The 10,833-nt window shown below is 36.3% G+C and overlaps 1 protein-coding gene across 1 annotated transcript; it reads left to right on the plus strand.

Annotated features, from left to right (window-relative positions):
• The first annotated feature begins 1,069 nt into the window (after positions 1-1,069).
• LOC128219648 (transcription factor kayak-like) lies at positions 1,070-10,366 on the plus strand. The gene is made up of 4 exons (XM_052927548.1): positions 1,070-2,094; positions 5,764-5,903; positions 6,373-6,480; positions 8,921-10,366. The coding sequence occupies exons 1-4, from the start codon at positions 1,611-1,613 to the stop codon at positions 9,575-9,577; spliced, it is 1,389 nt and encodes a 462-aa protein (XP_052783508.1). The 5' UTR covers positions 1,070-1,610; the 3' UTR covers positions 9,578-10,366.
• Positions 10,367-10,833: the final 467 nt, after the last annotated feature.

The raw sequence follows: 10,833 nt of genomic DNA on the forward strand, positions 1-10,833 counted from the left end.
TTTGATGATGTGCTCACATATTATATTTAAATAAACCAAGTACAGACGAAAAAGCTGTCTATAATCTTGTTAGAAATATTCCATATCACAAATATATCTTTTAATCTCCAAGAGCAATAAAAAAAAATGAAAGTTAACAACGATGACGTTAACCTCGTTGTTAACTTTAACAAAGAAATAAACAATTGGTCCTATTACGTATGTAATTGCTATTGTTTAATAGGGAAATATACTTATATTTAAGGTGTACAAAGTAAATATAAGTTAGACAATTCACGGGCCATTGCATCCTCGGCACTCCAGCGTATTCATAACCTATATGCCAACGATAGGACCATTGCATCCTCGCCCCCGCCCCCCTCCCCCCCCCCAGCGTATTCACAATCTATAATCCAAAGATGGGGCAATTGCAAATAACGCTAAATGATGCCAACTAATTTAGCTCTTATTTGCAAGGGTATTTAAAAAAATGACCAAAAATACATCACAGATAAATTTATTGCAATTTGAATCTGTGTTCTTTATTTCAACTCAACCGGGCATAAAATTTCCTACTTTTCCATTATTCGTGGCCTAAATAGTTTATTTGCAATAAATTAAGGTGTATATAGACAAACAAGACAGACAGACAGAGCGTATGTCTTGTTTTGTTTTGTATTTTGTATTATCATATATTACTCTTGCGAAAGGCTTCAAATGAAAACCAGTGAAGTAAGCAAAGAATTGAAATCATTGTGCAATACTAGTAACCCAAAATACATGAGTGTACATCAGATACTTTAAGTTATTGACTATTACGAAACAGGAAGCTGTAATATACTATCAATAAATTGAACAATTGTATCATATGAAGTTTATATGAATTTACATGTGCGCATCTTAAATGTTAAAAGGTTTAAAATCAACTAGATAGCTGTTGTTTAAACGTTTCATAATAGTGCATGAAAAGTCCCTTTTCAGTCTGCAGTTTAATTTATAGCCCAACTCACGCGATATACAACTAAGCAACTTAGCATAGTACTTTCGTTTTGAAAAATAAAATGCGTTTTAAATTAAGGAAAGAATGTTTTTGCCAGTGAAGTGGGCATTTGTGATTTAATGTCATGTAAGAAGATTTATATCATGCTTAAAACTACCATAAAAACTGTTATCTTAGTACTAAGAAATGAAAAGTAGAACTGTAGGTTTTCGTCGTTAGCTGGGAACCTCGGCGTATATTAAGATTTTCCCGGAAGTCTAGTTTTTACGTGGCAGGGATACCAAATAATTGTTTCACGATATAGGCGGGACAGACCAGCCATTGGGTTAGAAAAGTTTTGAAACCCAGGGACTATACACTGAGATTCAAAAGTGTTTGATTGGAGTGGATTGGATATACGTCAATATAAATTTTAATAGTTGCAGTTAAATTTTAATTCAGTTTTTTTTGTGTAACGTTTTAATTTGATTGTTTTGTAAACTGAACACGTGACAGACATTTTAAAACAATCGCTTATTTCGTTACTTTGGTATTCAAAGTTTCAACCAAAGGAGTCGTAAGCAGGTCTCCGCAGTCGGCTTCTTATCGTCAACGACGTCGCCGCCGACGACGACGACACAGAAGACGGAAGATGATTCAGGCGGAAGTCATGCAGGCTTTGGAGACAATCGAGCAGTTTGAGGGTGTTTCCTCTACCTACCTAGGGGGCAGTCTTCCCAACCCATTTGACCCTTTACAGTACGAGGACATAACAACCCCAAGCACCCCAGCATATGACGATTACAACCAAGCTTCTTTTTATCACGACCTCCAAACACCGTTTATAAAAGGCGCGTCTAATTACAACGCCTTTGAGTCCCAGAAAAATACCTGTGGGGAGTTCATGGCAGACTTTGGCCATGTTAATACACTGAATAACATTACCACAGACCCAGTGGATTCGGATCCTTACGGTTGCCATGGCAACGGGTACAAGTCCGACGCGTCGACTGGCCTTGATACCTTTGCCGGAACGACGGCGAATTCTACCGACGCCCCAATCAACATTATTTCGACAAGTAGTGAGGGGAATGGAAGTTCTGATTCAGAGGATGACAAGTTCGACCAAAATGAAAGTACGCATCTATCTTGGGCCAAAATTATTAATTTCCTGCTAAAAATGATAGCGATTTTTTTTCCATACAGTGTCATAATTAAGGTTGAAATATTAAAAAAAATATTTGAATGCATTTTTATGTTTAATTAATTTGACGTTTATGGTCCAAACAAAAAAAATGATTTGCCTACAGATAAGAAATATAATGGATATTTTGGTGCTTTATGAATTGGGAAAATTATGACCACGTAGCCATTAATTACAAAAGAAAATTTATAAAGGCAAAAAAAAAACGGCACACGAATGATATGCTTTAATGTTTTCACTATTAAAATCAAATAAGTAAAAATAAAATGAATCAACCCTTACTGTGCATCTTAGTAAAAATGCGTCCGGGTGCTACCTATTTAAATATGTCGCTATTTTGTCCGGTGAGGCGGGGGGAGGTGGACGTGGGAGGGGGCAAAGATACCTTGAACGTTAGTGAGATAAAAAAAAAATGTACGCGTATTGCCGGTATAAGGCAAAGAAATAAAGGGAAGGTAGGTAGGCATAACTTTTTTATCTACTTGGTATTATTTAAGAACCGGGCCCCAATTTCTCGAAACTTCTTAAGTCCCTTATAACAGGATTAAGCTAATCTAGCTTTTTTTGTTTTCCTATAATTTGTGTAATATTTTCTTCTTTTTAGAAATTTTATTCTTTAAATAGGAAAGATGTTCATGGTAATTACAATAAACAATTGTTCATGTTATCATAATTAATTTTAAGTATTATTCTGGCTAAGTGAAATAAGCTACTTAAGCCTGTGAAACTTAAGATGTTTCAAAAAATTGGGATCTCGATTCAGTACCAAACCGCCATTTATCAGGGTATATATCACTGTTGTAAAAACATATAAATATAAAATAGTCAGATTTGAACATATTCACTCAAATAAATTTGTTTATTTAAGAAATAACTAAAACAATCCACATATCTTTCAAAACACAAAAAGAAGTGTTTGGTCGAGAGGAAAAAATAGGGCCGGTGGGGTTTGTGGACAGAAATAACATAATATGCCTAAGAAATTTCTGAAAAGACATCCCAAAAATGGAGGGTAAATTAAAGGTTAAAAAACTTGTCTGTAAGCGTTAAAAATAGGGTCGAGTTGAAAAATGAATATTGTCTGTCGGGAAACTTGGAACGAGAATGTTTTTGTAACGCCTAATATATTTCAATTACCATAAAATGAATTGACAAATTTAAAATCAGAAGAAAAATCTTATTATTCTAATATCTTGAAAGGAGAATTTTGTTCCGTATTACTAAGCTGCACTCATATCATATGACAAAATGACTGTATTACTAACTAATGCATTATTATCTTTAATTCATTTGGCTGTAATGATCAAAACAAAAACACAATGACTTGCTACAGATAAAAGTATAAGCGATTTTTTGGTGCTTTTTAACTCGGACATTTATAGCCACGTAGCTATTAATTTAAAAAAAAGTGTAAATCAAAGTTTTAAAAACTTTGTCCACTTGTACTTTGTCCATGTTGTTGTTTTTTGAAGACTAATATATTATAATTGCCATAAAATGAATTGACAACTTTAAAATCATAAGAAAAATCTAATAATTCTTATCTTTTAAAGGAGTATTTTCTTCCATATGAGCTGCACTCATATCATATGACACGAATGATAAAATGACTTTGTCTTGACATGAATAACTAACAGTGAAATGACTCATGGAGAAATAAGATCATGCTGCAGGCGCGCATTCATGATTGAACAAGATTGTAGTATTTCAACTTAAGGCTCTTACAACTTTTGAATGACCATAAAAATGAGGGGGCGTAACCTTTTGATAATGTGCCTCTCCCTCATTAATGATAGGGGGTTTGGGGGTATTCCTCCGAAGAACCATTTCTAGTCAGAGAGTATTGCTTTACTCTTTTTCTCCTATATTGAAATAAAAAGTAATAATAAAAAGGCGATTTAAAGGAGAGGGGGCGGATGCACCCCTTCCCCGTTAAGTCCGCTAGTGACAACAGGAAGAACTTATACAAGGACTGTATGCTAACAACACTAAATTCAACTGATAAAAATAACATAAACAATATAAATATTTAATTGGCGGAAACGTGATTTATTATTGTGATGGACACATCATTTTTCATTTTGATCTTTTTATTTCGCCCCCAATTTCTCCAACATATCAAAGTCATTTTGGTGTTTGAAACATATGTTAAACTATGATATAAACCTTAAAAAAATGCCAAACCTTAATCATATTTTTCTTCCTTTCCGCCTATTAATAAAGAAATACTGGATGAAAAGTAGATATAGATTGTAAAAAATGGTCTTTTCGCTGAATTTGAAATCTATTTTGTTGAGTGGCCTTTCACAAACATTCATATATACATACAATGCCTTTGTATAGCGTGTAAACTTGTGGGTTCAATAGAGTTGATGGAAAGATATACGACCAATTTCGTTTGTTTGTTTTTTATTTTCTCCAAGAGTTCTCCTTGTTAACCTTATTTTATCGAGTATATGCAAACTGGTTTGTAAAAAAAATACAATGCGTATATTATTTATGTGCATTATAAAAGTTCCATATTTTATCACATCATAATTTCAAGCGTCAAAATGTCTTTCTTTTTAAAAGTTGTGGGGCTGAAAGTGATCTTTTATGAACTTACCTCTATATCGAAACAGTCTTGATCTTATGCCGGACATACTTGTGCAAGAAATAGATTTTGCTTTGCTCGAAGTCTCTATGAACCTACCTCTTTATAAAAACAGTCATGGGTTGGTATTCTTAAAACATCTCAAGTTATTTCTTAACTGAAGTCAATTTCCTAAGTATTTTAATATGCACGTATGTATTTTGGATCAATGATAATAAATTATTTCAGATCTCGTGAAGCGAGTATATCATATCATGAGTGAGATACTTAACTCAAGAAAATGACTTGTTAGGAAATGACTAAGATGTTTTATGCATACCGCCCTGGCCCCAATAACACGAAAATACTCAAGTGAAATCTCAATCTCAATCACAACTCATTTTACTGCATAACATTTAAAGTTATTTAAGATCATACATGTTTTTACACTTTTTTAAATCACATTCTTTCATAGAATATGATGATGAAAATTTTTGGTCAAGATCCCAAAGAAAATGTTATATATATTATACAGCAAAAAAATGTATTTGAGTACAACCCATTGCTTTTTACCATTACTCAAGTATAATTTTTCCTCTCGACTAAGTTTTCCTTGAATTTTTAAGTGGGTTTTCATCAACACATTCAATGAAAAAAATATAATTTTAAAAAGGTTTTGAAATATGCTTTTCATATTTATGCTAAAATGCTTTTAGGGGGCAAAATGAGTTAAGTTTGTGATTTTCATCAGCACATTCAATAAAAAAATAATAATTAAAAAGTGTAAAAACATAAAACATTTTGAATTATACTTTAAGGGGGTAAAATGAGTTAAATTTGAGATAGAGATTTGACTTGAGTTATTTCGTGATATAGGGGCCTGGTCTAAAACCTAACATACTCATGCAAAAGGGAAGTTTTGGTTGGCTCGAGGTCCCGTTCTCTCGACATGTTTGCGATGGTCCCCGTGCTTAGAGCCAATTGGTTTCGGTTGTACAGCGAAAACATTAATTTATGTTTCATTCTTAGGCATCCCGGTGACAGTGAATGGCGGGAATGACGCGAACATCAAACAGCGGATGGCAGACAAGATCCGGCAGCGCCGGGAGTCACAGGGCGTCGGTGAAATCCCAGTTGCAGAGCTTTTCCTGCCCTCCAAGCAATATCCGGTAAATAGTTAAGAACACGAGAATAATTTCTTTCAATGCTATGTTTGTTTTACTTTTATCGCGTGCTATAAGCGTACGCATTATACACTAGTCAAAATTGTATCCACGCCCCCCCCCCCCCCCCAGGTTCGGTGGTACACCGGGGATAGCGGGGGAATTGGGCCGTATTTTTACCTTTCAGGTGGCCCCGCAGTGCCGAGTGAATGCGGTGGATTTGTTTTCGCTCCGAAAATAGCAGGGAATGTGCCTTACCTAAGTATCCCGGGGTGCAGGGACATTTGGTGGGGATTTTTCCAGCAGTTTGTTCCCCCAGGGTGGGGATTTTACCCGGGATTGGCCGGACCGAAAGTCAAAGTCCACGCTATTCTCCGGGCCTGGGTGGGGGTAACAATTGACTGGTACATTATTATACCCTTAAACTACTGTATCATGTATATGGTCATGACAAAAAATCTGTATTAAATTTAAGATGACGCCAGAAGAAATGGTTAAGGATGACCTTCGGAAGAAACGGAACAGGCAGTCCGCAGAGAAGAGTCGGAAGAAACGGATAGCGAGAGAAAAGCTGCTTGAAAAGGTGCGTGCACACGAGGGTTTGGGGATTGGGAGGGTTCGGGTGGCCTAGAGTGCCTGCCGTGCCTAAGGTTGGACTGGGACGCTGCTGTCCACCTGTAACGCTAAGGAACAACGATTGCGCGGGGAACGGCTCTGGCGTATGTGCATACTCAGATCGGGGCGGGGGTTGAGAATGATAAGATCACGGGTGGAGTCAGGGGTGTTTGCTTGGAAAGCTAGAAGGGTGTTCAGGTAGGTGAAGGATGGGGTTACGGCGAAGGGAAATAGCCACTAAGAAGTGGGGTACTCCGGAAATAGTTCTATCTGTTGCCCTGTGATGCGTTTTACCTGGTTATGTAGCTTTATTATTTTTACTATGTACCTGTTGTAAGGGAATGATAAGCGTTTAGACAGAATAAACAGACGGGATCAGCCAGACAGACAAGGTGCGTGGGCGGACGGACGAACAGGTGGATTTGGGAGGATGGACAGGACGGGATGACGCAGAAAGACTTACGGACGAAATGTGGACGGATATACGAACGGACGGACGGACGGAAAGAAAGGTGGATTCGGCAGGATGGATCCAACGGGATGACGCAGGCAGACTGACATACGAAATGTGGACGTGAATGTGGATGTACGGACAGATGGACAAACAGGTGGATTCGTCAGGATTGACAAGATGGGATGACCCGGAGAGACTGACGGACGACGTGGATGGACGGACGGGTGGATTTGACCGGACGGACAAGACGGGTTGAAGAAAACAGAATGACGGACTACGTGGATTGACGGACGGACGGGTGGATTTGACAGAATGGACGAGACGGGATGACCCAGACAGACTGACGGACGACGTGGACGGACGGACAGGTGGATGTAAAGCCGTGTGAACGCACAGTTGTTATCAGACGCAATTATAAAATATACAATATGTAGAGAGAAAAACTGTTATACACATTAAAGATCACAGTTCAGGTTATTTTTTTTAAACCAGATACAAAATAAAAAGTAATACTATACCATCTTAAAACTAATTATTCGCGAATAAAATTCAACAAAGATAAAATTGATACCGTATTTGATATTTAACCATGGGTAAGAAACCCCCCGTGTGTTTGATAATTGGTAGTTAATATGAAGAGTTAACATATGTACAACCATGTTACAACTTAAAAAATGATTAAGAAGTATACAAAATTGGGTTTTGAAGTACAACTTTCCTATTATTATAATGTTAACATATGTTAAGTGTAAAAAAAAACATGTATGAATAATGTTTCGAAATCAAGATGTCATTTTACATTTTAAAGATATATAGTTATATATATTTCATGGTTATTATATTAAAATCAAAATGTTATAATAGTGTGAATTAAAACTAGGACCAGCGCGTCTTTTGAATTGAAACAGTCATTTTTATTGAACTACATTTTTTGTCTAAATAAGAAAAGCGAAGCGGGTAAGGTCAGGGTTAGGGTTCGCCCTTGTCAACTTTGAAAAGCATTCCTATCTAAGATATTCGAAATATCTCTAAAGTGTTTCGCCAATAATGCATCATCTGTAAACATATATTAAGCAAATACAACCCTAACCATAGCCTATATTAATGCACTTATATAAGTATATATGGATCAGGAATTTACACTAGTTTCGGTTGAATCAGCGGGTTTCCATAAGCGGAAGGTAATTATACAACTTAACCGCGGCTACCTATTGATCAAACTATTTATTGATTGATTTTTAAAAGTAATGAAAAGAAAAATAAATAGTTGTCTTTAATATACGCCTAATATCAAATTCCTTCTTGGAATGGTAGCAAAAACGAACTAACAGCCTTCTTGGATTTGTTATATATAAGTTATTCTGAATAGATAACGGACAAAATAGATTTTCCATTTAACCTTGCCAAGTATAGTTGCAAGAAATTTACAGCTGGGGATCCCAGCGTGGACATCCCCCTGCTTTTCTAACCTATATGTTGGTCACTGGGTCGTTCATTTGGGATTTACGCATTTATTCATTAAGCTGCGCATTCCTGTGGTATTCACACACCCATTCATTCAATATTCATAGGCATGAATAATTGTTCAATTGAAAACATTTGTGTGATTTTTTTGTCTTAAAACAGGCATGACCTCGCTATTGAAATGCTCTTTAAGTAGTTCGGTATTTTCAATTGCCCGGTTTCCACTTATATCATTGGCTAAATGGTGGTGGTGATGATGATGATGATGATGATGATGATGATGATGATGATGATGATGATGATTATTATTATTATTATTATTATTGTTATTATTACTATTATTATCATTATCATTATTATCAATTTTTATTCTTTTATTTATTTTTTATTATAACTATTTATATTGCTACTATTATTTTCATTATTATTGTTGTTGTTGTTACTATAATTGTTATTACTATCATTATTATTGTAAAAATTTGAATTTCAGGAACATGATGAGGAAGAGGAGAAGAACCAGAAGCTGCTGAAAGAGGTCCGCTTTCTGCAGGTTGTCAAGAACCTCTTGGTGCAGAAGATAAAGACTCACGGGTCGAAATGTGAACTGCGAAACAGAGTGGGCAACGGTGGCGCATCGGGTGAATCGCCATCTCCATCGGGACTGAAACGCGGATCTTCTGGGGTTCCGGCAGGAGGAGAGCCTTCTCCGAAAGTTTCCAGGTGTTCAGACAGCTCTGAATCTAGTTATTCCAGATCATTTTTGCGGACTTCTTCGGCTTCGTGTACCAACCGCAGCTTTACTGAAATAGCGCAACAGTCAACAGTTTCCAATGTCAGTTCCTCATCATTCCCCTTACTGAACTCACAGAGACTAGCAACAGCGATTTCGGCAATTGCATCAGAAACTCCATCGATAGCCAGACAACAAACCTGGCCTGCGACGATAAATACAACGTCTGCTATCGCAAATTCGAACCCCAGTGTTTCGCTTCCGGTAGTCACGTCACCACCGCCTTATCCCGGGATCACGCGCCAGCAGACAACAACAGAGCACTCCAGTAACGTTTCAAAAAGCCCTGAGGAGGAAAAAGAAGCTATTAGAGTTATCAGAGAAAGCCTATTAAACGGTTTTGCGTCATCAAGATAACGCTGAATACGTCACTGGTCATATATATCATAATCAGCGTGTCATCGATTTCTGACGTACATTTACACACTACCTATCACCAAAGTTGACGTTCAATTGACGTTGATATAATACATTTGCAAAATGTGTTTTAATCGCGTCGTAATATCATGATACATTATATATGCATACATGTAAACTGATATATTTGTGTGCATTTTGGATGTTTATTTTTAACAGAATGGTGTATATATTAATATAATCTATACTGGTATTTGGTGCGTTTAAAAAAACTTGATCTGTGATTTTCAAGAATGTTGTGCTTCATAAGTTTCCCCTTATTTTTCTCCAAACATCATATTTTGGGGCAAAATTGTAAGTTTAAACCAAAATGTTATGTATATAGTTCTCATCGACAAAACCATAATATCATAGTTGGTGTATACATTGGTGTTAACATTAGAAAAGTTCTGAATATTCGCCCCTATGTAGTTTCTTTTAATTGAAAATTAGCTGCGGTTCTCATGTCATGATATGTATATTAAACGTGACGGGTCCTTTTACGGTTATCTTCATTCCTTTTTGTGTGAATATTGTATTTGATATGATGCCAAAAAACGAGAAAAAAATGATGATCAATATGTTCCTTCATTTTGTTAAAGGTTCATTATGCTTTTATTAAAGAACAGCAAGACGATAGTTGTGTGGATATTTACAATATTCGAAACTGTCTTTCTTTCGTATTGTGTCAATTACATGTATATCTATGAACAGTGTGAATACGTTCTAGAATAAATATAACACATTCAATGTTTGTTTTCTGTCTACATTTACATCCTTTTTAAAAAAATTATGAGTGTTGTTCAATGATATACAGACTCAGGGGCGGCGCTAACCCTCTATTCGTGCGGATTCATAATTGTGCTAGGGGGGTCGGTGCCCCTCCCCCACCCCTGGAATTTATGAAAACAATGGTGCTATCGTGTGCAATCTGAACGTTCTGGTGTGCTTTATTTAGAACTGGCAAATGGGCCGTTTTAGGATAATAAATCGACAAATAAACCCTTAACTCGGCAGATGTTTTCCTTTTAAAATAGCAAACAAATCAGCCCCGATGGTGTTAATAACACTCAGAGCGTCTAACAGAAATTTTATATCCTTTTTGCCATTGAACTGTTCAATGAAATGTGCAATGTCCATATGTCTGTAACAGCATGCGTAGTCAAGTACGAATACTGTAACTTTGGCTGATTTGTTTTTGTCAGAATCATGTGGAT

Source organism: Mya arenaria, chromosome 2 (genome assembly GCF_026914265.1).
Source record: "Mya arenaria isolate MELC-2E11 chromosome 2, ASM2691426v1".
Lineage (NCBI taxonomy): Eukaryota > Metazoa > Mollusca > Bivalvia > Myida > Myidae > Mya > Mya arenaria.

Coding starts and splice junctions, on each gene's coding strand:
- LOC128219648 (XM_052927548.1), top strand. CDS start 1,611: ATGATTCAGGCGGAAGTCATGCAGGCTTTGGAGACAATCGAGCAGTTT. Junction 5,904..6,372: donor TGCCCTCCAAGCAATATCCG/GTAAATAGTTAA, acceptor ATTAAATTTAAG/ATGACGCCAGAAGAAATGGT. Junction 6,481..8,920: donor GAGAAAAGCTGCTTGAAAAG/GTGCGTGCACAC, acceptor TTTGAATTTCAG/GAACATGATGAGGAAGAGGA.